The 26785-nt window shown below is 40.2% G+C and overlaps 3 protein-coding genes across 9 annotated transcripts in view; all 3 read left to right on the forward strand.

Annotated features, from left to right (window-relative positions):
* LOC132697782 (rap guanine nucleotide exchange factor 2) overlaps positions 1-16234 on the forward strand; it is a 40931-nt gene extending 24697 nt beyond the window's left edge. For 3 of the 6 annotated variants that reach the window (XM_060663417.1, XM_060663421.1, XM_060663422.1), the window contains 12 exons: positions 6619-6711; positions 6766-6981; positions 7909-8309; positions 8372-9355; positions 9408-9549; positions 10093-10645; positions 11095-11306; positions 11572-12115; positions 13284-13610; positions 13709-13819; positions 14858-14992; positions 15229-16234. In XM_060663417.1, coding sequence (XP_060519400.1) covers positions 6619-6711; positions 6766-6981; positions 7909-8309; positions 8372-9355; positions 9408-9549; positions 10093-10645; positions 11095-11306; positions 11572-12115; positions 13284-13610; positions 13709-13819; positions 14858-14992; positions 15229-15260 — 3750 coding nt within the window. In that variant the 3' untranslated portion in view covers positions 15261-16234. The remainder of the gene's footprint in view (positions 1-6618; positions 6712-6765; positions 6982-7908; positions 8310-8371; positions 9356-9407; positions 9550-10092; positions 10646-11094; positions 11307-11571; positions 12116-13283; positions 13611-13708; positions 13820-14857; positions 14993-15228) is intronic. The other 3 variants (XM_060663419.1, XM_060663418.1, XM_060663420.1) reach the window with 3 other exon arrangements.
* Positions 16235-16439: 205 nt separating this feature from the next.
* LOC132697783 (protein arginine N-methyltransferase 7) lies at positions 16440-20066 on the forward strand. The gene is made up of 4 exons (XM_060663423.1): positions 16440-17127; positions 17721-18791; positions 18842-18996; positions 19798-20066. The coding sequence occupies exons 1-4, from the start codon at positions 16489-16491 to the stop codon at positions 20024-20026; spliced, it is 2094 nt and encodes a 697-aa protein (XP_060519406.1). The 5' UTR covers positions 16440-16488; the 3' UTR covers positions 20027-20066.
* Positions 20067-21987: 1921 nt separating this feature from the next.
* Positions 21988-26536, forward strand: LOC132698171 (actin, clone 211-like). Of its 2 annotated transcripts, none has more exons than XM_060664102.1 (3): positions 21988-22050; positions 23619-24567; positions 26209-26536. In XM_060664102.1, exons 2-3 carry the CDS (start codon positions 23643-23645, stop codon positions 26412-26414), a joined length of 1131 nt encoding a protein of 376 aa, XP_060520085.1. In that variant the 5' UTR covers positions 21988-22050; positions 23619-23642; the 3' UTR covers positions 26415-26536. The 2 variants fall into 2 exon arrangements, with proteins under 2 accessions (XP_060520085.1, XP_060520086.1); XM_060664103.1 differs by having other exon boundaries at positions 22015-22103.
* Positions 26537-26785: the final 249 nt, after the last annotated feature.

Consider the following 26785-nt stretch of genomic DNA (forward strand, 5'->3'; position numbering starts at 1 on the left):
AGTTTCTTTAAAATCTATCAAAAGAATTCCTTCACAATCCCAAAAGATCGTGGCCATCACTTTTGTTGTTGACTGGCAGACTCTGAATTTTCTTGGAGGTGTTTCACCCTTACGACGCCACTCCATTGATTTTTTTTCGATAGAGGGTCATAATGAAGAACCATAGTGTTATCTCTCGTCACAATAGTTTCTATCATAGGCTTCGGTTCCGACCCACAGAGTTCCAAAAAAGACCGCGCACACTCGACACGGCGTTGTTTTTGAATAGCCGAAAGGTTTTTAGGAACCCATCTTGCACTAGCGTAATGCATACCTAAATGACCATGCAGGATTCGACGATCAGAAAGCTTAGTAATTTCTGAGATTTTCTTGACCTTTAAACGTCGATCACTCAATACCACCTCTTCCACAATCGCAACAATGTTTTCCGTTATGACCTACACTGGTGGACCAGTTCTTGAGTCATCTTCAACGGACTCCTGCCCCATTCGAAAACGTTTTGCCCATCCTTTCACTACAAAATTCGAAGGCGAACTTTGGCCGTAACTCTTCTTTTGTATAAGGTTGTTCGGAAAGTCATTTCGTTTTTTCCCGTCAGAGGACTTAATTACGTTTTTTCGAAACCAACTTCACACTTAAGCCGCATAACCATTATATGTCTCGAGAGCTGATATTGCAAGGCTTGTGTGTGAAAAAGTTCTATTAATTCTACGCAGTAGTTTTTGGTTGGTGCCCTTTTAAATATGGAGAGCAATAAGCAGCATTTTCGTCATATTTTACTTTTTTACTTTAGAAAAGGTAAAAATGCTGTCCAAGCGAGAAAAAAATTCACGGATGTGTATGGAGAAGGCGTGTTAACAGTACGCCAGTGCCAGAACTGGTTTGCAAAATTTCGATCCGGCAATTTTGATGTCGAAGATGCACCACGGTCTGGAAGGCCGGTCGAAGCTGACAAAGATGCGATAAAGGCATTAGTTGATGCAAATCGGCGAATAATCACACGAGAGATCGGTGAGAGATTAAATTTGTCAAATTCGACTGTTTATGGCCATTTGAAAGGCATTGGCTTAACCTCGAAGCTCGATGTGTGGGTGCCCCATGTCCTTACGGAGCGAAATTTGTGTCGTCGCGTTGACGTGTGTGATTCGCTCCTCAAACGTCAAGAAAATGATCCATTTTTGAAGCGGATTATTACTGGGGACGAAAAATGGGTTGTATACAACAATGTTAAACGCAAGAGGTCATGGAGCGGAAAAGATGAACCGGCTCAAAGCGTGTCAAAAGCCAACATTCACCAAAAAAAGGTGATGCTCTCCGTTTGGTGGGATGTCAAAGGAATCGTTTTTTTTTGAGCTTTTGCCGGACAATACAACGATTAATTCAGAAGTCTATTGTCATCAACTGGACAAATTGAATGATTCACTTAAAGAGAAGAGGCCCGAATTGATCAACAGGAAGGGTGTAGTGTTCCACCAGGATAATGCGAGACCTCACACAAGTTTGGTCACTCGCCAAAAACTTTTACAGCTTGAATGGGACGTACTGCAACATCCACCATATTCTCCAGATCTGGCGCCTTCCGACTACTATTTGTTCCGGTCCCTGCAAAATTTTCTGGATGGCAAAACCTTTACCTCAAATGAAGATGTCAAAAACCACCTGAACCAGTTTTTTGCCAGCGAGGACCAAAACTTTTATGAGAGGGGAATTACGTTACTGCCAGAAAGATGGCAAAAGGTGTTGGACCAGAATGGCCAATATATAATTTAATAAAATATTTATTCATTATACGAAAACTGTCTTTCATGTTCCCCAAAAAAAAAACGAAATGACTTTCCGAACAACCCAATAAAAAACTTTGTGACTCAATTTTATACTTTAGACTTTATACTCAATTCGCGTTATTTGCGACATTTTTTCGGACGCGTTTCGTTTAAAATGCTGTCAATAAAAAACTATTTGACGCAAGACTTCAATTTTTTTTTCGCCGTCTACTAAGATACATATATTTAAAAGAAAAAGTTTTCCCGTGATATTGGCGCTGCACCTATGTTAGGCCGGAAAATTTTGGCGCTAACCTCGTATGCTATAGCGATGCCTGAAACGAACTGCCTATATACACATCACCCGATGATCACAGACCGCTCACTTACTTCATTTTTAATTTAATGACTTGACTTTCCTCCAACTTAAAACAAAGATTAGTTTGATAAAGGCCACGGTGTTGTCGGAACAATTGTCACGTAAAAATATATAATTTCGTGAAAATCTGAACTTTTAGTTCTTATTTGTATTGGCAAAGATTAATTTTTTTTATTTTTTTTTTGTTAATTTTTGGCACATTATGTTGTAAGCTTCGTCGGCCATAATTAAAACTTTTTTTGATCCGGAAACTACTAAATCATGATTGAATTGAATTTAAAACAATGAACTGGAAAATGCAACAAATTAACAGCATCATAATCTGTATGATTATTAACGTTTTGTACTTTTAATCTATATGCTGCGTACGTAAATTTTCTTTTGAACATTTCTACCTTGTTAATTCCTTTACCGAACGGACAAAGACAACGCTAAATCTAATAACAAAAACCCAAGCTCCTACGGCCCTTAGCTTGCCCTTAATAATAATGAAAATTAATTTTTGAATATTATCTAGAGAAACTTTTACATTTACTATTATTTCGTCGAGTCATTTTGGGAACCACGCCGTATAAATATCGCGGCTGATTCCTTATTATTTGATTATGTTTCGTTGACCGCGATTTGTTGGACTTTACACGCGGCTGGTCGCCATGTTTCTCTTCCCCGCTCGTAAAAATCGCAAAACGATCACCTAAACAATTGGGTCTCGAGCGAAATATCGTTATTTATCTTTTTACTTTCAATTTTAGGCAATTACGACTTTACAATGGCATTATAAATAGGAAACACATCGTTATTTACACTGGTCATTACATTATTTCCGGCATTATTGCCACACAAGACGAACCAAGTAATACGAACACAGTTATATAATGAATTTAATTAATTAAATAATTTAAAAAAAAAAAAGATTTTGTTTGATAAAATTCACGACCGTTGTTTAAATCATGCCATTTTTTTCTAACTTACTGATCCTGATCAAAAAGAAAAAAAAAATGATCTTAAGATTCATCGACTGAATAAAAAGCAGTAGCTTATCCAACGTTATGAGATCAACCAAACTCTCTTCAACAAGTTGAAAGCGACTTTTCCATTGCTCTCTGCCAAGGAAAGTATTCATACTTTCTGACAATCGTGTCAAAGAATTGTGACCTCGTCAGCAACCGACTAAAAGTGACTAAAGACGATGTAGTATTCCGCGGCTCACGTGGTCTGTGAACTATTTCGTTGCATACTGAAATTACAGAACATATTCCCATGGATGTTAATACCAAGGTAAAATTGAGTTTCGGTTTGTGGTAAATAACGCGTTATTGTGTGAGAGTGATTTAAGTCTAGCAAACAAAAGTCCCTCCGTCTTTCTCTCCCAGTTTGTTATCTAAAAATCCAATCTTGATCACGGTAGAAAACCCCGGAAAAGAAATCTTTTTTGTTTTTATAAATTTTGCGAATATGTTTGTAAAATTAACTGTTTGTAAAATTAACCAAAACTAACGGATATTTTCCTCAACCATTTTATGATGTCTGATAAGGAGAAATGCAATAATTTCTGCAGATTTTTCGATAAATTCTTAAACGATGCAAATTAAATGTGTGCATTTTCAAAAATTCGATTTCCCATTAACATATGTACGGATACTTTCTGGAGATGCTTGTTTTTTTTTTTTAAATTTTCCTCATACTGATATGTATAGTTAGAAAATTTTTGGCCAGCCATCCTGTTCCTTATATCTGAGTGGACAAAACCAAAAGTGCTGAAAGTTCGTTCTTCTGACGCATTCTTCTGAAACATTTTTTTTTGAATGGGCAACTGCGGGCATTCAACTTTATTACTAATGGCAAAAGTCCAGTGTTTCGATGTAAATTATTGTTCCCAAAGCCTTTTGGGGTTCAACATGTGGGCTATAAATGTATATTTCCCGAGTGAATTTTTATGTCTATCCTGATTTTTTTTGTTTTTTTGATAAAGGTAATTCTACAATATTCTCTGCTCTACATGGTATATTAATTTTAGGTCTATTGCTTTTCCTTATTTGTATTTCTGATGTTTGGGAATGATACAAACGACAGCAATTTAGTTTGCATATTGTACTATTTACAGTGGCTTTAAAATATTTTGTAATTGCTACAAAAAAAACGGAAAATACATATTCTTATGGAATTAAAAAAAAATCAATTAAAATAAAAAAAAAATTTCCCAACACTGCCCCCAAAAATGTATCATCCATGATTGGCAAATTGCATTTGGTCGGACGTTTTTTTTCTCTTGGGTTGTCGACCGCGTTTATCTCGGAACAATGGCCGGTTTGGTTAATAATTGTCGGGCGTCTATCTCTGTTTACGTATCCGAAAGCATCATACACCTATATAGGCCGATTTAAGACGTTTCGGGTTTTAAAAACGGAAAAATTCTCGGCGGGATGTTGCCAGCGAACATCTGCGGCGATGAAATCCCACGGGTTTCGTGGAAGGTTCGGCGGCGTCCGCGTGTGCGTGTTTAGTTTATTACGGTTTGTTTTATCAGCGCTCGCGGGTCACGGGATCACACAGGCCCGGGGTTCCGATCACCAAGCGTTACGAAAACGGAAGTGTGACTTCCTTCTGTTAATCATTCGCTGACGCCTTCTCCGGCGGAATCGGCTTTCAGTCACATTTCGGGCGTTAGCGTTTCAGACCGTTTTTGAGTGACGTGGTCGCGGGCTAATCAAATGTACTGCCGATATGTTGAAGCACACGGTTCGGATACCCCAACGCGATGACGTACCATCGTCTTTCGCGAATCGCCGACGGGTATCATTAACGCACCCCCGTGGGTCGAGCAAAGCTGCGCGACGCCGCAACTCCCTCTCGTGGCCTAACGCGAGATACAACGTTACGGGGATCGAGGTATGACCGCACCGGGAACACTCGTATTCTGTTGTAATTACTTAAATAGAAGCCTTTTAGTCAGAAAATTGTTACGTAATGTGGAAGTTAGGAATTATAATAAGAATTAAGAATAATAATTATAATACTCCAGTCTGTAAAATACGTTAGAAAAAGTATAGTATGCAATACATTCGGTAACATGACAGTCGGAATTGACAAACGTCAAAATTCAAAGCTTGGGAATTATCTGTGAAAACATCCGATTGGTCCCAAATCCGCACGCTAGATCGGTGTTTAATTAGGCAAACGGGAGTAGAAAAAATAATTATATACATTTTTAGGTTATAACAGAAGAGAATTAACAGTGTTACGAAAGGTAATAAGAGTAAAATATCAAATTTAATTACACCTCGTTGGCTTGATATCGACAAATATTCCCCGTACTCGCAATGTAAAAAGGACCGGCAGTAAAAGGTAATTACTGCTTAATAAGTGAAAATAGCTATCGAAAACAGTACCAGGGCTATTTTAAAAGTGGTCACTTAACAATTAATATTAAATAAAGATAAAAATCGCCACTTACTTGCAGATATCCTCGCTGAAGATCCTGACGGAAACGTCAAACTTGCCTGGTTTTCGTTTAACTAAGGGGATCCACAATAATTCCCCCCAGAAATTCGCGTCGTGGTAAATCACGGCAGCGGTAAGATATGGCTTTTTCTTGGCTATACCGGCAGTTGATCAGCGTCCGATTATAAATTTTAAAGAAAAATGAAGCGAGAAGATAATAAGAGATTTCGGTACCAAAAACGAAACTGTGACACAGCAGGAAGACAATACGACACAAATGATATGTACCGAGATTGGCAACGAAAGAAAATCAAAGAAATATATACGCCGGTGGAAGGCCACGTAATATATACCAAATCAATTACAGCACTTTTTACTGTCGACAAGATTATGACGGATATAAAACTGCAACCGATTTATCAAATTCTGAAATATACTAAACAATCTTGGCCGAACGATCCTAGCAGTCTTGGCCAACAGAATTAAAAGAAGAAGAGCTAAACAACAACAAAGTTTACAACAAAAACCAAATATTAAATCAGATTTTTGATCTCGTCACCATGCAGCTGTACGATCACTCATTCTATCCATTAGGTTAATTCAGGGAGCGCGGAATAAAAACAATGCCTCGCGCTTAAAAGGTTTGACTACGTACCTGATTTCGATGTCCGCATGAAGTACGTCACAAGGAATTTTTACGAACGGAATGCGTTGTGGAATATAGATGAACTGAAAATTTTCTTTCGTTACAAGTTTTTTGTTTTTGCTGTATAGGTGCATATAATTTGTTTTGTTTTAATTTTGACAATATCCGACACTTGTTGACACAAGGAAATGGATGGTTTTTGAATTTAAATTTTGAACAATATAGGTTTGTTACCACGCAGAATTTTATTTTCTTTAAAACAACTTTGTGTTGAATAAATTTTGGTTAGTTATAAATAATTTTAATAAAACATTTTTGGGAGTTTTGGAAATCGATAATATGCAAGAGATTTTTTGTGTTTCATTGTTGATTCGTTATTTTTGACGCAGATAGACTATCCAGACCTAGAGCAAACTAGAAGGCTCCCTAACGCGATGGACCATCCCCAGCACAGACCGATCAGCATCATGTTCGACGACGCCGTAAGTGTGGCGCCCTCTCTACGCGAAAAATATGCAACGTCACGTGAATTTCAGTACGGCGGACATCCGCCCAACAATATCCCGCGGCCGAGCCTCTACCACAAGTGCTCGCGGGGTTCCCACTCGTCGGACACGTCGTCCGCGTACAGCGGCTCCGACACGATGGCCTCCACGCATTCGGAACTGGACGGGGACGAGCCCGACCTCTCGGGACTGGTCGAGAGTATAGTGGACAGCGATGAGGAAGACGACCTGGCTGAAAGTATGGACGTAAGTGTCCATTTACGATGAAATATAACAAAACTAGGAAAAATGTTAAAACAAGCCAAGGGATATTTTAAATTGTAACAATAAATGGAATTTTAGTTCATCAAAAATTAACCAAAACAGTTTTTTTTCTTTTAATCGTTATAAATCCTTTTTATTTGTACATTTTTAGCCCTTTGCGTAATACCAGGGGTGAAATGTTATTTTTTGGTGAATTCCATGGATTTGGTCTAAAGGCAGAGCTTTCGAAAATCTAACCAAAAACAAATTTTAGTTAAAGTTAGTCAAAAATAAATCGACTTGATGGTTAAAAGCCACAAAAAATAATAAAAAGCTTAAGTGGCCCGCCTTGCCCCACCCTGCCCTATATACTATCTTTTTTTAAAGAATCGTGTTTAAATTTATATTGAAAACATCGATATTTGAAGTACATATTTTACTTTTTCTTGACAAACTTCGCGAGATTCGATAGATGACGGTTTTTGCTTAGTCGAACTTGCCAACGTTTCGCCAATCAACCTGAAACTGTATCGGTTAAGCTCTGAAGAAGCCGACAGGATGATTGGCGAAACGTCAGCAAGTTCGACTCAGCAAAAACCGACGCAGGAGGAATCCAGAAGTTTTGTAAAAAGTATTACAGTAGACTGTGGAAGTTTCTTTGAAGAATGATTGGTTGACATTGGTAATCTTCAATTGAATTTATTTTACAAAATTTCTTAAGTAGGCTCAGACAAATCGCCAAATTTGAAATGTAAAAATTCGATTCAAACCCATTATAATAGAATATTATAACTAATAACTCTGAGATTTATTACACTTACCAAGATCAAGAAATGGTACATCTAGTAGTACCACAATTTAGGGCTGCAAAATTGAAAATCTGATAAAAGTCTCCCGTGTCCGTATTAAGTGAGCGCGACGAAATTGCAGAGCTTGACCGTGAGAGATAGAGTAAGAGACTGTTTGGAAAAAGACCCGTCGGAACGAACCGAAGACGATATCGAGACTCTGCTGGAGTTCACGCAGCACCTAAAAGCGTTCACCAATATGACGTTAGCGGTACGGAGAGCCTTGTGCGCCGTGATGGTCTTCGCCGTGGTAGAGAAAGCTGGCACGGTGGTGATGAACGACGGCGAAGAGCTCGACTCGTGGTCAGTGCTGGTCAACGGTTGCGTCGAGGTAGTCATCTCCGGCGAAGAGAACCAAATACTAACCATGGGCGACGCGTTCGGCATACTGCCCACCATGGACAAACTCTACCACAAGGGCATCATGATCACCAAGTGCGACGATTGCCAGTTCGTTTGCATCACCCAGTCGGATTATTACAGGTGAGCGGGGAAACGAAGCTCCCGAGATGAGACCGGAGCTATCGTGGCGCTCTTCATTGCAGGATACTCCACCAGGGCGAGGAAAACACGCGTCGTCACGAAGAAGACGGCAAACTGGTGATGGTGACTGAACTACGCGGCTCCGTCGAGTCGGGTTGCAATAGGCGTGGCCACGTGGTGATCCGAGGCAGTCCCGAGCGCCTTATGCATCAATTGATCGAAGAAAACTCGCTCACCGACCCGACGTATGTCGAAGATTTTCTTCTCACCCATCGGGTGTTTACACCCAGCCCGTTGCACATCGCCGGCCAGCTTCTCGAGTGGTTCAAGGAGCCGGAGGTGCGGGACAGGGTCACCCGCGTCGTCCTGTTGTGGGTGAACAACCACTTTACCGATTTCGAAACCGACCCGGACATGATCGAGTTTCTCGAAACGTTCGAGCAGTGCTTGGAGAACGAAAACATGGTCGGTCAGTTGCGGCTATTGAACATCGCGTGCGCGGCCAAGGCCAGGATCAGGAACGTAGTGCTCGCGAGACCGAATCGCGACGAGCCGCTCAGCTTCCAGATATTGGGCGGGTTCGAACGAAATTTCGGCATTTTCATATCGAAGGTGGATAAGAGGAGCAAGGCGGAGGACGTTGGATTGAAACGCGGCGATCAAATACTCGAAGTTAACGGGCAGAGCTTCGAGCACGTGTCGCACGCCCGCGCCTTGGAGATACTCCGCGGCACCACGCACCTCAGCATCACGATCAAGTCGAACCTGTTGAATTTCAAAGAGATGCTCAACACGCCGGACAATTCGCCGCGACCGAGGAGCCGCAAGGTGTCGGAAATCTCGAAAATCCAACACGATCCGCGCGCCAGGTTGTCCAGCGTCGACGGCAACCTAATACTGAGCGCGGACACGCCCTGCTCGCAGCCGGTCACCATCAACAGTCCCCAGCGCGAGGGCAAGAAACCCATGTTCTCCACGATGGGACCGAAGAAGCGGCTGCAGAAGGCGCTGATGAAGATGAACATCCTGCCCAAGAATATTATCAAGTGAGTCCGGTCGGGCGTCGATCGGTTCCGTTTTAAATTACGTACGTTCCAGCATGGGCACCGATCAGGTCGACAGTTTCACGCCGCAGTCGAACCTGTCGACCAATTTGTACCAGTCCCAGAGCAATCCCGACCTGATGTCGATCTGTTACGACGACCTGAGGTGTACCGATTACCCGGAACACGTTTTGAAGGTTAGTACGCCGCAATTGGTTTTTAATTTACTTTCGAAGTTGATGCCGTCAGAGAAGATAAAACACACTTCATCGTTTCTTGGTAGTATTACTTTACAACCGATATTCCTCCAATTGTTTTAATTCTATCAACTCGGTTAAGGAATCATTCTGCCAACAATTCTGACTCTATTGGTACTAATTTAGAATCAACCTTTTGAAATATGTATTCGTTGATTATCTAATTATTGATTATCTTTTTTCTACTCTCTATTTATATAGTGATTGGACATGCGCAAAATCCCGCTTTAAGACATCAGCATGGTTAAACACAGTCGCTTTGGAGATTTCCTGTCTTTAATCATACATTTGTTTGCCTCTTCTGATGTTTTGGGTTGTTTTTAGTCACGTTTGTCAAACTAATGGTCATAGAAAGTGATTAGTATCCATCACGTGGATAAATTTCTTTCATTAAATAGACTCCCTTCACTTTGCTTCTTGACCAAAGTGTGGTCTTCTGTCTTGTCTGTTCCGCTTCCCAACCGATCACCTTCTCGGCCGCAGGTATTCAAGCCGGACCAAAGTTATAAATACCTCCTGATCCACAAAGAGACGACCGCGCACGAGGTGGTGATGCTCGCGCTCCAGGAGTTCGGCATGACCGACCCGAGTTCAAACTTCAGTTTGTGCGAGGTGTCGGTGACGGATACGCAGACCATAAAGCAGCGCCGCTTGCCCGATCAGCTGCAGAACTTGGCGGAGAGGATCGGTCTCAGTAGCCGGTACTACCTGAAGACGAACGGCGTGACCGAAACGCTGGTGCCGGACGAGCTCGCGCCCGAATTAGTGCGCGAGAGCGCGGTTCATTTCCTTCAATTGAACGCGGTCGAGGTCGCCATACAGCTGACGTTGCAGGACTTCAGTATATTTAGGCAAATCGAGCCGACCGAATACATCGACGATTTGTTCGATTTGAAATCAAAGTACGGTACCCCGATGCTGCAACAGTTCGCTGCCCTCGTTAACAAGGAGATGTTCTGGGTCGTCAGCGAGGTCTGCTCGGAGCAGAACCCCGTTAGGAGGATGAAAATCGTCAAGCAGTTCATCAAAGTCGCAAGTAAGTAGATTTTAGTAGTACGTGATTAGCTATTGAACTGAGGTGGCTTTTACTTGATGCAAATCCAGTTATCAAAATAAATAAGAACTAAAAGTTCAGATTTTCACGAAATTATATATTATGACATGACAATTGTTTCGACAACACCGTGTCTTTATCAAATGTAATATTTATATAAATTAACAAAATGAGACATTCAAATGTATTGCTTAACGATCAATTAGATATATTGAACTTAAATTCTCGCAACAACATTAATTAAGGTTTTATGGTCATTTTTCGGTGTATATAGTATCAGGTAGTTTGTAAATATTACATTTGATAAAGACACCGTGTTGTCGAGACAATTGTCATGTCATAATATATGATTTCGTGAAAATCTGGACTTTTAGTTGTTATTTATTGTGATTAGTGATGTTATTATTCAACATTTTCCACATCTTTCATAGGGCAGTGCAAAGAGTGCAAAAATTTCAACTCAATGTTCGCGATCGTGAGCGGCCTGGGACATGGGGCGGTATCCCGATTACGCCAGACGTGGGACAAGTTGCCGGGCAAGTACCAGAGGATCTTCAACGATCTGCAGCAGCTGATGGACCCGTCGCGCAACATGAGCAAGTACCGTCAACTGATCAGCGCGGAGCAGACGCAGCCTCCGATCGTAAGTGAACAAAATCAACGGCCAATGACCGGCGATTGAATCTCTTGCGTCATTGGTTCGGGTTTATTGCTAGCATAGGATAATATCATCGGCCTTATTTTATTTATTCTTTTAGAATTTTCTGGTACTGTACTATCTTGTAAGTTTGGTGTGGTTTGTCCGTATCCCGCTCTGTCTCGTGTGCGAATGAGTTCTCCGTCCGTCTGTACCCTAAAATTAATCACGGCACCGAATCTCTCCTTTTTCGCAACAACGTTTTTTATAGATCCCCTTCTATCCGGTGGTGAAAAAAGACCTGACCTTTATCCACCTGGGCAATGATTCCCACGTGGAGAACCTGGTCAATTTCGAAAAACTGCGGATGATCGCCAAAGAGGTGAGGTCGTTGAGCAACATGTGCAGCAGCCCCTACGACCTCCTGACTATGCTCGAGCTGGGCGGGCAGCCGGCGAGCAACGCGATGGTCGCGCTGAATCAAATGACGACCGCCGCGTCCCAGTACCACGCCCAAGGTCAGGCGACGGTCAAAAGGCGCAAAAAGTCGACCGCGGCGCCCAACCCCAAGAAAATGTTCGAGGAGTCGCAGATGGTCAGGCGGGTGAAAGCCTACCTGAACAATCTCCAAGTGGTGACGGACGAGCAGAAGCTGCACGAGATGTCGGTCGAATGCGAGGGCAACTCTGCGGGCGGCGGCGGATTCTCCGGACCGGGAAGCCAAAGGTCCAAGCGTCACGCATCCCCCGCCCCTTCGACCACCAGTAGCACGAGTAGCGCCAGTGACGAACGAAAACCAACTGCCGCCAAATTCGGTGAGCGCCAAAATCTAATTCCTCGTGCAAATATATACCGCGGATGAAGCGTTTTCCTGTGTGAGCTAAGTGCGTCTATAATCTATGATGTAAAAATAAAAAGTCTAAATTTTCAGTAGTTTTCGCGAAAACATCAGTACTGAGGGCCAGAAATCCCTTATCCCTATTAATTAAATCTTATCAAAAATTGCAACATATTTTGTATTAAATAATGCTCAACCAGGTAAGTCAGTAATTGTTTTGAGCCATTACTTTTCTGTCAGTTAGGTGATGATGAAAGAGTATTTTCAATTATTAAGCTTATTATAACGAAAAACTCTAAACTTAACTTTTTAAGAGGTTAGGCTACGAAAAACTTTCTAGGAAGAATAGCATCTTTTTCTAAAGTCGAACATGAAATAGTTTTTATATTTTCACACGTCTTGTATATAAATGTTATACAAACTTTAATTTTTTTTTAAATTACTAAGTGAAGTTGTGTTAAGCTTATTACAACAAAAAACTGAAAACTAAATTTTTTCCTCATTTTAAGAGGTTTGTGTAAAATTGTATTATTTTATAATGTTTCTCAAAGTATATCGTATTGACTTTTGGCGGCAGTCATCGAAATAGCCTGCCGATCAGCAATGGATATTTAAGGTGTTTTAAAAATCTAAAGATTAAATACTATAGTATGTTTAATTAGGTGTAATAAAATTACATTATTACTAAGAAAAAATACGATGACCGCAAATAAATAATTGTCATATTCTCCTAGTTTTTTTTCCAGCTTATTCAAGATAAAAAAATATGATTTTTTTTTCTTTAATTTTCAATAATTTGTTAATTATTCACTGTCGACAATTACCTTTATCGAGGATAAAGGCGCTTTTGTAAGTAGTCAAGTTTCTTTTTTAAACCTTCTTGTTTAATAAATCTACTTATTGAACATTCCAACACATTTTTACCATTTTTTTTTGTACATAATGACAAATGATGTCGACTCGACATTAGCTTTGTCGAAACGAACGGTAAAACGTAATCTACAACGTAAGGCGTGTGAAGGTCATAATTATTTTTTGAGGGAGGGTCTGTCGTCAAAAATCAAGACGTTAAACTTTGAGACACACCATACATGATTTTTGTGACACCTGTTCGTCTACAATCATATTAACGGTGTGTTCGGAAGGGTCGGCGTCTCCGCAGGCGGTAAGAAAACTGCTGGCCCTGTCGGAGCCGAATAAGACGCGGCCCCACCAACCCAGGCAACCGCCGACGCAGCAGGGACTGCCCGTCACGCAGCCTAGTCCGGCCGTGCGCAGGGCGCCCAGCGCGACCGGCAGTTACTCGAGTTACGGGTCGCACAGCTCGACGAGTTCGGGGGCGGGCGGTCGCGCTATGCACGAACGTTCGCACTCGGACACGCCGTCGCCGCTACCGTCGGTCGCGCTATCCGCCGAAAGTAGCAGCGTGACGTCGCTGAGCAATCTGCCCCTGCGCAAAACCCTCACGTCCGGTAAGTGCGTCCGTTTTTTGTTTTGTTCTATCTCTTCCCTTTCTCCCTCCTCTATTCGTCTCGCGCACATCGAGTCATTTCCATGCATGTTCGCACAGGTTCTGTCACTTCTTCCGATTCGGGTCACAGCACCATCAGTCAAATGACGGCCGATCTGCAGTACCAGCCAAGGTGTCCGAGCCCGTCGAGGCCCGCACCGGTCCCGTCCGGTACGTAGTTTTTGCACGCTTCCCTGTAGATATTCTTCGATCACGATTCGCCTCCATCTAACATATTGTTGATATAATGTAACTCTTACAGTTCATCTATTTATAAAAATGATCTTTTAACAGAGCCTTAAAGGAAGTGTGCACCGTTAACTGTTGACTAGTCTAATAAACTTATTTGGTATTCTCAGCTTGTACTACTCTTTCAAGAATCAGGTAATCTTTGAGACACCATTCAAAAAAACAGATTTGTACTAACCAAACCGAAATCAATGAATGTTTTGTGTGCCGTCTTAACTTTTTTTTTTGAGACGTGTTTATTTTCTGGATCTGTAAACAATGAATCTTAAAAAAAAAACACCTTTCATATAAATGGGAATCCAAATATATCTGGCTTGAATCACGCACCATTTACCGCCGTTTAGGTTTTGTTGTAAACTTTTAGGTTAGAATTGGAAGATTAATTCTAACAATTACGGGGATTGAGTTTAACCTATGAATAGTAGTGAAAATCTAGATTAAATCACCAGGGTGCATTTGGCCCTAAGAGATCAGTTATCGATCAAGTTAATGTAGGCGCCTTTATATTTTGCCCTACTGTGAACCCTCACATGATTAAAATATGTCATGCCTGCCTAAATATATACAAAATTTCCTGCGTTACACTAACTACTATCTTAACTTTCAAACCAGGGTTGGTACAGCAAAGTAAATAAAAATTTTCCAGACACTTCCAGGTTTTCCAGAAAACTAAATCTTAATTTCTTATAAAATGTTGATTTTATCTAGCTATTGGATAATATAGGGACCGCAAATAGGGTAGAAATTGTTGGATCTGACATTTTGATTAACGAAAGTGCCTGTATTATCCGCATAGCTGAAACCCCTGTATATAAAGCAGCTACGTAAAATATGATAACTTTACGAAATTTTTAAAATTCATAATTCCCAGCTCCTTTAATCGTGTACCAACCCGGGCAGCTGCGTGTGTTATTAGACTCTTGTAAATAAACCTTTCACACATTTGTAATTAACTTTCAGGCGGTGGTAGGAGGCAGCCTCCTTCGTATAGTGTGGCCGCCCATATGGCCCGGTTGCACAGGTTAGGGAGGGCCCACTCTCACGAAGGGGTAACACAGGGCTATCACTATCACACTGACCCCGATACCGATCAAGGTAAACGCACCCTTTGCCCTCTATAATCTCGTGTAATATATACCAGACAGACATACGGTTTCACCAAGACTAATTCGCACAACTTGCCCCTATAGGAGACGACTTGACAGACCAGTCGCGTGATTCAGACACAATCATCATAATGGTTTGAGATACTGTGACCTAACGAATGACGACCCACAAATCAGAATGCCGCTAATTGAGCGTTTAGTAATTTTTACTCTTTGTTTGGACAGACGATGAAGAAACGCAAGTGTCGGCAGTGTAGACGACTCGCCACCCGATAATTGAGGTTGTACTCTATGTGTTGCTTAACCCGACCCGTAGATTAAATGGAACCCGTGGGTACCGGGGTAAATTTTGTGCTACCGATTCGGGCGCCGAGACGCCTTGGTGCGCGAGTACGCATCCTATTTGAAATTTACCCCTGGGAAGAGTACCTGATTAAGTTTTAAAAAAAAACTCGTTTAGACCCATATTAGTTACTATATTTTTTTATTTATGAGAAAAATGTGTATTTTTTATTATCTAAAAATGTATATAAATAATCATTTAAGGTTTAGACCGATTTATATTTTTCCGTGTATGTACTTTTTTTTAAGCAAAAATTGTCAGTATTGAAAATGCTAATTGAATTAAGTCGGAACGATTGGATTCGGCTTCTTCAATAAGCTGCAGATCGGACGATTTAACCAATTTTCGAGTTAGTTTTTTTTTATATTTCGAAACGGTTTCCATAGTTTTACTGTAAATAATTTTCGAGTGATGTATTCTCAAATATTTGTGGCTGTTTAGAGCGGCTTTTCCGCGTATTCCGATCAAAAATTCGACTGACGCATGCTCGCTACCTTTTTAAAGTTTTAATTGAACCCAGGAAAGACTGAACAAAAAATATTGACCCTCTCCACTTACTTTTGCGTCTTAAGATGTATTAATTGAGTTTGACCGACAAAAAAATCTCACCTTCCCGTGTTTTTAGTGACAAATTCCATATCCAAAAAAATGTTAAAGGAGTTGCAATTCACTTTTAGTTTATGTGATCGAACTAGTCTTGCTCATGTTTGCAATTTGAATTGCGGTTTTCCAAAGGGACTACTTTGAAAAGGCCGCAATTCACTTTGGAAACGGTCTACATGAGATATTATTTTCCGTTCTGTATATTACTGTACAAAAATAGGTTCACTGCAAATGAATATTATGTATGTCATTTTATGATTATAATTGCAAAATATACTTACCTAAATTATATTGCCCAGTTATTTCTTACCTTTCTTGTCCGTTAGATAAAAACTGGTAAAAATTACTTGCACTACATCTAGGCAATTACGAAAGGCACTAAGTAAATTTCAATAGGATTCCTCCAATTTGGAATCAAATTGGCACGGTAGGGGACGTTTGACGTGAAGCACAGAATCAACGTGTTATTCCGTGGAAGAGGCCACTACGCGAAAACGAAGAAGAAAACCGCAACTAACCTATCACGGTTGTTCATTTATATGCCTGTTTTTTCAAAAATTCTACGAAAATATTGGCATCGCACCGCGTTCAGCAATGTTTACTGCGTAGATTTGAAGCCGGTAATAGCCATGAGTACTTTCGTGGAAAGAGTAAACCCCATCACCGGCGCAAAAGGTTGGATAATGCTGGACGACGACTACGATTTTCACCAGGAAGTCGCGAGATCCGCGTTCGCGGATATGCTCCACGACACCGAACGCAACGAGGTGTACGAAAAAGCCCTAAAAGCGGCCATAGATAAAATGCACGCGGCAGGTAAAAAGGCCAACGTTCTAGATATCGGGACAGGGACAGGTTTGTTGTCGATGATGGCGGCCAGGCACAACGCGGATACTATTACCGCCTGTGAGGCTTTCAAGCCAATGAGCGAGTGCGCGAGAAAAATTATAAAGTGCAACGGGTTTGAAGGAAAGATTATGATTATTCCGAAACGCTCTACTGAATTAACTGTCGGGGAATCGGGAGATCTCCAAAGAAAATGCAATATATTGGTAACTGAAGTGTTTGATACAGAGCTGATCGGAGAAGGTGCGCTTTCCACTTTTAGACATGCTCACTTGCATCTCCTCGACAAAGATTGTCTCGTCGTTCCGACATCTGCCACTATTTTTGCCCAGGTTTGAGTAGTCTCTTATTAATAGAGACTTTTTGCACCTCTTATGTTACATTATTGGTTATTAACGGAATATAACCGTTTCTGATTATTTTGAATTCAACTAGACAGATACTATTCAAAAAAATAGATTAATTAAAAATTAATGACACAAATTATTTGCTATTTTTGAAATTTATCATAATCGTACTGACACTTTAAACTTTAGTAAGAGGAACCTTATTCCCCTGTAGGTAGGGGTTCATTTTTTTAGTCAACAGCGGAAAACGTTATATTTCATCGCTTCAAACAAATAATAAAGAAAAACAACGCAAAAATAAGAGTTGCAAAAAGGTCCCATTTACTTCCACCAATATTGTGCTATCAAAGATCTTTGACAAAGATGTTTTTAAAAAATGGAGAGTTCAACTTTTCGATTTGGGGGTCGCTTCAGTTGATTATGATTTTGTGCAAGTCATCCAATTGTACTTTTGGAAAATGTAGGAACCCTTACATAATACACCAAAGGCTGGATTTTGCTTTTTCAATGACCAAAGGTGTTTGTCCGAGATCTTTGACAGGGACGTTATGCGCTTAGCTGTTCAAAGTCTCACTTAGGTTGTCGAGTGCCCGGCGGCTCGCGACTGGAACAAACCAAAGGACGTGTTTAACGACGATCTCGACCTATTAATGAAAACGCCCGAGTCGGTCGTGACCTGCGCCGGTTCCGCTGCCGTCCACGACGTGCAGCTCAGCCAATTGAGCCGTTTCAACGCTATAACGTCCCCCGAACCGGTGCTGAGATTCGATTGGTCCGGTCGGACGCCGTTCGTCTACGACCGTTCCACGATCACGAGCGCAGTATCCCAGGCAGACGGTACCGCCCAGATGGTGTTCATGTGGTGGGAACTACAAATGGACGCGGACAATAGGCACGTTCTAAGCTGCGCCCCCACCTGGGCGCGTCGAGGGCAAGAGAAACCTGCGTGGCGCGACCATTGGATGCAAGCAATATACTATTTGCCGCGAGAGGTCGCCGTACGAAAAGGACAGGAAATCAACTTGATCAGTTGTCACGACGAGTACTCTCTGTGGTTCAACGTCGCGACCGATTTAAAAATAAGCAATATTCATTATTCGAGACCCGTGTGCGAGTGCGGTCTTCACGTGGCCGCCTCGCGGACACGAATCGGCCAAATGAACGATACGAAGCGCAACAAAAAATACTTAAAGATATTGGAAAAGCACGTCGACTCGTCGAGCGTGGTGCTACTGCTGAGCGACGGCTTCTTCTTGGGTTTGGCGGCTTCGAAACTAGGCGCAAGGAAACTGTATTGTTACGAAACGAATAGAATGCTGCGACCAATTTGGAGGGATTATGTAAAAACCAACCAAATGGGCAATGTCGAAATATTGGCCGAGGACGACGACCCGGGCCGAATCGCGTCGGAGGTCACTTTGGTTCTGGGCGAGCCTTATTTCTCCAGCAGCATCCTTCCGTGGGACAATCTCTATTTTTTGTATTTGTTAAACAAGTTGAAGGGACGGTTGTCCGGTACCGTGAAAATTTTTCCGCAAAAATGTACGATCAAAGGTGTACCGGTGCGTTTCGAGGACCTGTACAAAATACGAGCGCCGCTGGGGCTGTGCGAAGGCTTCGACGTGAAACCGTTCGACGATCTCATAGAGGTATAGTCGAAATTCGATTCAGCCGACGAAAATAATTGAACGTTTTTAAGGAGTCTAGCGGTAAAAGCGACGCCAACGTCGAACCCCAACCCCTGTGGGAATACCCTTGTGTGGCGTTAGGGCCGGTAGTTGAAATGGCCTCTATAGACATGCACCATTTGGACCAACGAGATATCAAATCAGTTGGTACCTTCGTCATTACAGAGTAAGTGTCATAGTCAAGGCAACATTACTTTACCATGTCTTTTCATATTCAGTGGCTATCGATTAAAGTTAAGCCGGGGCTGTTGGCTGGCCACTCCATAGTTGATACATTTAGGGGTTAATCTTCTATATATTGTTTTATTTGGTTCTATTTGGTGCTCTAAGAGTTGCAAAGAATGATCTGCAGTTAATTTTTGGTCTATAAATATTGTACCCAAAATATGCCCATCTATGACACCATTCATTAATTGCATGGAACTCCTGAGTTTTTATTTCGTGTATTTATCAACGAACATTCATCGGTCCATAAAATATTTTTCAAAAAATTATCATTCTAATTATGTCTACTTAAAAAATCCAAACAAAACTCGATCCTCCTTTGACATTATTCTGCACCGAGTTTTCGGAAATTTCAATGCATTTATATTCTTTCAAAGCTGGGTGGATCGAGAAATACTGGATGTGCAGGATACCTTTTTAAATTATTTTTGTTACATAACCACAGTGGTCTGAGTTGCCTGAATAGAAAGAAGAAAGACACTTCAATTTGATCATTCATTTAGGAACCGTGGAATTATTTCTAGAGAAGAATGAATTTGTGGTTTACTACCCTGATGATATAGGCCCTTTATTTAGCTCGTAGATAAGCTAAATTTAATTCTCTCTTTACAATCCTAACTGAAATATTTTCTGTAATTTTTAGTAAATTAAGTTTCCAAATGCCGTACGTCATCTTTTGGACGAAACAGTTTTACTACATTCTTATTTAAGCCACATTATACATATGTGCGAATACTTACAGAAATGAAGAGTGCAATGGCATCGCGTTATGGGTCGAGTGGCACATCGAATCGCCGACCGTTGTAATTTCGACAGGACCGACTGAAGAGATCGTAACAGGTCGTAAAATAACCTGGGACGTGCATACGAGGCAGGGGGTCAGCTTGTTTCCAAGCAAAACAGCATCCTCCATTCCTTACGAACTTAAATTTAAGTTTGAAGAAGGAGACTTGAGTTTTGTTTTTTCGTGACTGTGATTACGTGAAATAATCATTAGGTTTTGCAATAAAAATTTTTACTACTACAATTCGAGTTTATGATTCGATTCGATTCACTGTATAGATGGTATTACATTAAATTATTTATGATAATTTATTTTTAATTTTGGGAACAATACATTTCCCCATGGAACATTGGGGCTCTATCTTTAGGTAAAGGTAAAAATCCGTTGCGGTTGTTGCGTTTGTTTTACCATTTATACTTTAGGATAAATTGTGAAAAAGTCCCGATGAAAATTTGTAAACTATGCTGGTAAAAAAAAAATTAAACCAAAAACGAGAAATTTAAAATTTTGCGTTATATAATTCCTTCAATTTCTCTAGATAAATTAAACTTTTTAACGAAACATCGAGCTCATCGGCAAGAAATATATCGATTTCAAAATCTAAATGTTTGAGTGTCGAATTCGACACACTACGTATATGTTCCTAGATTCAACGCATAATCGCATAATTCCCGGAATTTGCGTGGTTCTTCATGTTAATTCGTTTTTTCTATGGACTTCAGTAGTAAAAAATCCGATAAAACGTAAATACGACGCATGATAAACAGAACGATGGGATTTTAAAATTAGGTATTATGTACTTACCGAAAACCAATTCACAAATTCCCATAAATTTCAATGACCAACAAAATTTAAAAAAAAACACTCAACAGTTCGACCGAACGACGAGCAGTCGAAACGAAAACGTTGTAACTCATAAACTGACAGCCATTCCTGTCAGCGGCCATGTTGAACGCAGTGAACTCGATCCAAATACGGCATATTCCTGATGACGTAGCATCGGCCATTTCGATGGAGTTCAGACGTTAGACGATTTGCTGTATAAGTGTTAAATGATCACACAAATGGGAAAGTGAGGCAAATTTTAGAAAAAGACGGCCGGTAATAGGGATTCTTGTCTTTCCCTTTCTCATTTGCATAAATATAATTCTTATTAAAATCATTTACATTTCTTTAAATATTTAATTTCCTTTCCTTAATATTATAACTTCTAAAAAAATTTTTGAAAAAAAGTGCATACAAGTTGTATACTGTTTGAGAATAGTATATTATGCAACAAGTGCGGTAAACGGGTGAGTTAAAAAGTCTAGCGATCGTGTTGCATACTATACTTTTTCTACGACCGTTAGTTTTTGCGGACATTTTCGCAAAACACGAATACATTCACTGACATGACTGCCAGAATTGACAAACGTCAAAATACAAACCGTGCGGTAAAATCTCCGAAAACATCCGATTGCTCCCAAACCCGTGCGGTAAAATCCCGGAAAAGTCTGAAGTTTCTCGGATTCGTGGGAAACGAAACTGACGTGGTCAAGTGACGCTTTCCGCACACTAGATCAGTGCGTAATTAGGTATTTTACAGACGGGAGTAGAAAAACAATATAAAACAATCTGTTACTACACTTATCTGCATACATTAACGTATAGAAGAATACTTATTATTACAAATAAAATTTTCCTCACAAAATCGATATTGGCTGCATTAATAGGTCGATTCCAGTTGAGATTGAGTTCTTTTCGTTGAACGTCTTATGTTTGAAATGATTCGCGCATGCGCAGGTTGAATATCGATCCTGCGAATTGATTTGATGGTGAGTACTGAAGTGCTCGATAGTGTATTATCAGTATAAGGTAACATCTACCTATTAGCTACATAGAATAACCATGTCGAAGCTGCCACAAAAGCGTCACTGACGAGGAAAACGCGCAAAGTTCGGTCCGCCATGCTTTTTTCCTTAACAATCGCTAAAGGCTGGGATCGGCGCCCAAAAACGCGTCACACGAAGAATGCGGGTCGCATTTTTCCGAGTCGCGTCTCCTTATATGGACGACGCCGGCCTTCGCGACGCTCGACGTCCAGAAATGGACCCCCACACTGCAGGTAATAATTATAAATTCGAAACGGGGAGGGTACCTTATAAAAAAGATCCGATTGGGAGGGACGCGCACTCGATTAATTAGTGCGGCGAGTCACATTTGATTTTCGAGGTTGGTATCGGTTTGATATACGTCATCGCTGTCGATTGTTCGGGTGTGTACAGGTCCGTGTCGAGTTAATTTCTACCGTATTCTTGTAAACGCTTGTTCAAGTAACGACTCGGTTTGTAACGTTCAAGAGAACGGTGGATGTATACAGTGGTTTTTTCATTTTCATAGTAATCGAAGTGTTTTTCGGGAAAAATCGTCTGAAAAATGCGTTTAATGTACAGTAAATCCGATCTAAACTAAATCGATTTCGGAGTTTTAGAAAAGTGGATCAAATTGTGCTCATTTATGCGAATGGGAATGCGGTGCTGTTTGTTTAATAACCTTATTTACCTACAAAATATTGACATATTTGGAAATTCTCAAGTTTTAAAAGAAATTATTGGTCAGAAAATTTCAGTACATATTTTTTATGGCGTACCAACAAAGACATTAAGTACAGACGTATTTATCGAAATATGTCATTACATTTTACTAATATTTTTTATTTGTTGAAATATTTTTGTTTTTTCAAATTTTTGTAACAATTAAATTACATAGCACCAACAATATTCGTTATTGCATAAAAATTTATTATTATTTAAATTATCAGTTATTATTATTCTATATAATACTGGAGTATCACGCTTGTAAAACGATCTAGCGAACGATCTACTCCCAAAAACCCCAAACAGGCAGAAAAATTGAGAAATAAATAAACACTTCTTTGTACATTTGTAAGACATAAAAAGAATATATAATACTATCCGTCTTACTCTAAATATACTTTGCCTTACAAAATCTATATTGGCTGCACTACCGCGCACAGTTTTCATTTCCGATTGAATTAACTCTTAACAGTCTTTGAATAGTCGAAGCAGGACCGGACTCGAATATTTCCTGATTTTAGTGCGACAAGCACTACAAATTTTTGCTTGTCGGACGATGCCGGAGTTATTTTCATCTACAGTACTCGATATCTAACGTAAGACTAGGGTTTTTTATGTATTGTTAGCTTGTATGACTATCGTGAGAGTATTGTTTATTTCCTTCGATTATTCGCAGGAGAGATTTTCAAGAAAAATTGAAAGTCCATTATTTTAAGATAAAGTAGTTAGGACAATGCAGCAAGTTAGAGCCTCGAAAACAATAAATTCCTGAGGAAAAGAAACCTGCAGCGAAAATAAACCTACCGTTATGACAATTAAATTAGAATAAAAAATGCACAGATCTTCACAGTAATTTAATGATTATGTAATTAACGCTGTAGAGTTATAAATTTAAATTCAACAACGGAGACGCATTTAAATCCAAATGGTCATTCAGTAATATATTCGAATATCTCATTTTGTTAATCTCCATCGCTTCCAACAAATTTAGTATTTTGCTTTTTGATTCATTATGTAAAATATCAAAATTATCGTCAAACTTGTACATTTCTGAATTTAAATGAACGGCGCAGTTAGAAACCGAACTTTTATTTTTATACGTCCTTAATCGGAAAATTAATCATCAGAAATCAGCAGCAATGCCAATGACAAAACGCAATGTATTGTTAAAGACGTCTTTATCCACGATCCTCTCGCTTCCAGAGCTCCGCTACCTAGAAAGCGACAATGTGCGACGACGATGTAGGCGCCCTGGTCATCGACAACGGTTCGGGCATGTGCAAGGCGGGATTCGCTGGCGACGACGCCCCCCGCGCCGTCTTCCCCTCGATCGTCGGCCGCCCGCGTCACCAGGGCGTCATGGTCGGTATGGGTCAGAAAGACTCGTACGTCGGCGACGAGGCCCAGAGCAAACGCGGCATCCTGACCCTCAAGTATCCCATCGAGCACGGCATCATCACCAACTGGGACGACATGGAAAAAATCTGGCACCACACCTTCTACAACGAGCTACGCGTCGCTCCCGAAGAGCACCCGATCCTGTTGACCGAGGCGCCTCTCAACCCCAAAGCTAATCGCGAGAAGATGACTCAGATCATGTTCGAAACGTTCAACAACCCCGCCATGTACGTCGCTATCCAGGCGGTGTTGTCGCTCTACGCTTCCGGACGGACCACCGGTATCGTGTTGGACTCCGGCGACGGCGTATCGCATACCGTACCTGTCTACGAAGGCTACGCCTTACCGCACGCCATCTTGCGTCTGGACTTGGCGGGTCGCGATCTTTCCGATTATTTGATGAAGATCCTCACCGAAAGGGGTTACTCGTTCACGACTACGGCCGAAAGGGAGATCGTCAGGGATATTAAGGAGAAACTGTGCTACGTCGCGCTCGATTTCGAGCAAGAGATGGCGACAGCGGCCAACTCGACCTCGCTCGAGAAGAGCTACGAGTTGCCCGACGGACAGGTCATTACGATCGGCAACGAGAGGTTCCGGTGCCCGGAGGCGTTGTTCCAGCCGTCGTTCCTCGGCATGGAGTCGTGCGGAATCCACGAGACTGTGTACAACTCCATCATGAAGTGCGACGTGGACATTAGGAAGGATTTGTACGCCAACACCGTGCTGTCGGGTGGCACCACCATGTATCCAGGTATACAAAATTACACGTGATTATTAATCCATCAAAATAAAATAAATAGAATCATGAATACGATGAGTTTCGGTTTGTGGTAAAACGCGTTATTGTGTATGAATACAATAAATTACATCGATTTGTAGAAATGTACGTTACAGAGAAGAACAATAAAAAAAAACATGTTGATACTTCTGCACAATGCAGGCTTGTCTTAGGCGTTCGATTGTTGGTGATAAGTATTGTCGAATTATCTATACTGACAATAAATATTTGATTCATCGATTGTTATTCTAATAATTTTGTTTAATTATTATATTAAAATTACTGTACTTTTGTCAATGGTTCCTTAAAATATATGCAGAGTGCTTTTTACGTATAAATAAAATATTAAAATTAAATGTTAGTAATATTTAAACGACAAGGCAAAATTAACACTAGCACAATTGCTCTTCCTAGGTTGTTTGGCTTCTTGTGAAACTATAGTGAAACAGTTATATTACATATAGTTATATTTTGAAAAAGCATTGACACAATTGTAGTAATTTTAATATAATAATTATACATAAAATCAATCAAATCAGTATAGATATTTTGACAATACTCGTTACGACATTTAAGACAAGCCTGTATTGTGAGTTTCCAAAAATCTATAAATATTTTTGCAAAATACTTGAAATATTATAATTTCCTGTGGATTGACAATAAACAAAACACAAAAAAATGAATATAGGAGAAATGTAATATGTAGTGGAAATGCGGAAACATATATTTAAAAAAATATTTGCACTACTTTACATTTTATATGTTCAGATATACATAAGAAAGAAAAATAAAAAAAAGGGGAATAATTAGAAGAAGTCGCAATGACAGTAATATCAATTCGTAATAAAATATAATGCTGAATCTTAATAAACCACAGCTGAAGATTTACAAACAAGAAGCAATTCATGAAGAATTATTAAGCTTTTTATTTTACGTTTAAAATTATGGAATAACCATTGTTTATCGCCTAAGGGAATTAAGTTAATAGAACATTAAAGAATACAATTTCAGTTAAAATAAACTGATCAATGTTTAAATATTTTGGTACCATCTTTTCCAATGTGCAATACACTTGTTTTGTACTGAATGGTTATACGTAAACAAAAAAATGTCTTATATCATCGCTATTTTCCACGTAGATACCAACATGAATGAGGAACCAATATTTGTATTTTTTCAAGACCATATCCTCAGAAAAGTGCCCTTATAATATTTTTATCCGAATTAGAAATTTCCGTAAATAGTAGAATCATCGTAAATTTTGGAAAACGAACGAAAATTGAAAAATGCCGTCTATCTCCGTCAGCAGTGCAAATTCTCCCTATTGCCAATATTCGTTGATTTTGTTGTATCTAGTTCGGCTATTCATTTTACTTTTCTTTTAAAACACTCCATTTACGACCACTCTGTACAGGCCATTACTCTTTGCAGTAAAAAACTGAATAATATATTTCTGTCAAATAGGTTAGTTGTTCTAAATACAATTATTAGAACCCATGTTAAATATATGATTTAGCAACTACGGATTTTCGATCAAAGTAACCCATAAATCTTACCCCCGAGCTGAATTTAATAGCGAAACAACATCTTTTACGCTGTCTATTGTTTTCGCAGGTATCGCCGATCGTATGCAAAAAGAAATCACGGCGCTCGCGCCTTCTACGATCAAAATTAAAATCATCGCGCCGCCGGAAAGAAAGTATTCCGTGTGGATCGGCGGGTCCATCTTGGCATCGCTGTCTACGTTCCAGCAGATGTGGATCTCGAAGCAGGAGTACGACGAGTCGGGCCCGGGAATCGTGCACCGCAAGTGTTTCTAGACTCCCGATATTTTTTTGATATTTTACCGTTGTTTATTTACCAGCTAAGTTACCTATTGTACCGTCGTTACTTGAATATAATTCAAATGCGGTGCCGAATAAACGCATTTGTTACACGTCAAGAGTTTGTTTATGGCCGTCGCCGTGAAAGGATACAAAAAAGAGACAAACCGCAACGCTGTCTTGTGACTCAGCTTTTCAAAATAACCGCCACTCGTTCTTTTATAGGATATCACAAACTTCTACATTTACTTTAATAGATTTGAGAAAACGGACACAAGTGGTTCTCTTTATAGATATATTGGACCAAACACGTCAGAATTTTGGAAAAAAAACACTTGGCCTTGTTTCTCACTCACAAATTCATTTTT

This window comes from Cylas formicarius, unplaced genomic scaffold (genome assembly GCF_029955315.1).
Source record: "Cylas formicarius isolate icCylForm1 unplaced genomic scaffold, icCylForm1.1 PGA_scaffold_2__14_contigs__length_35257938, whole genome shotgun sequence".
Classification (NCBI taxonomy): Eukaryota; Metazoa; Arthropoda; class Insecta; order Coleoptera; family Brentidae; genus Cylas; species Cylas formicarius.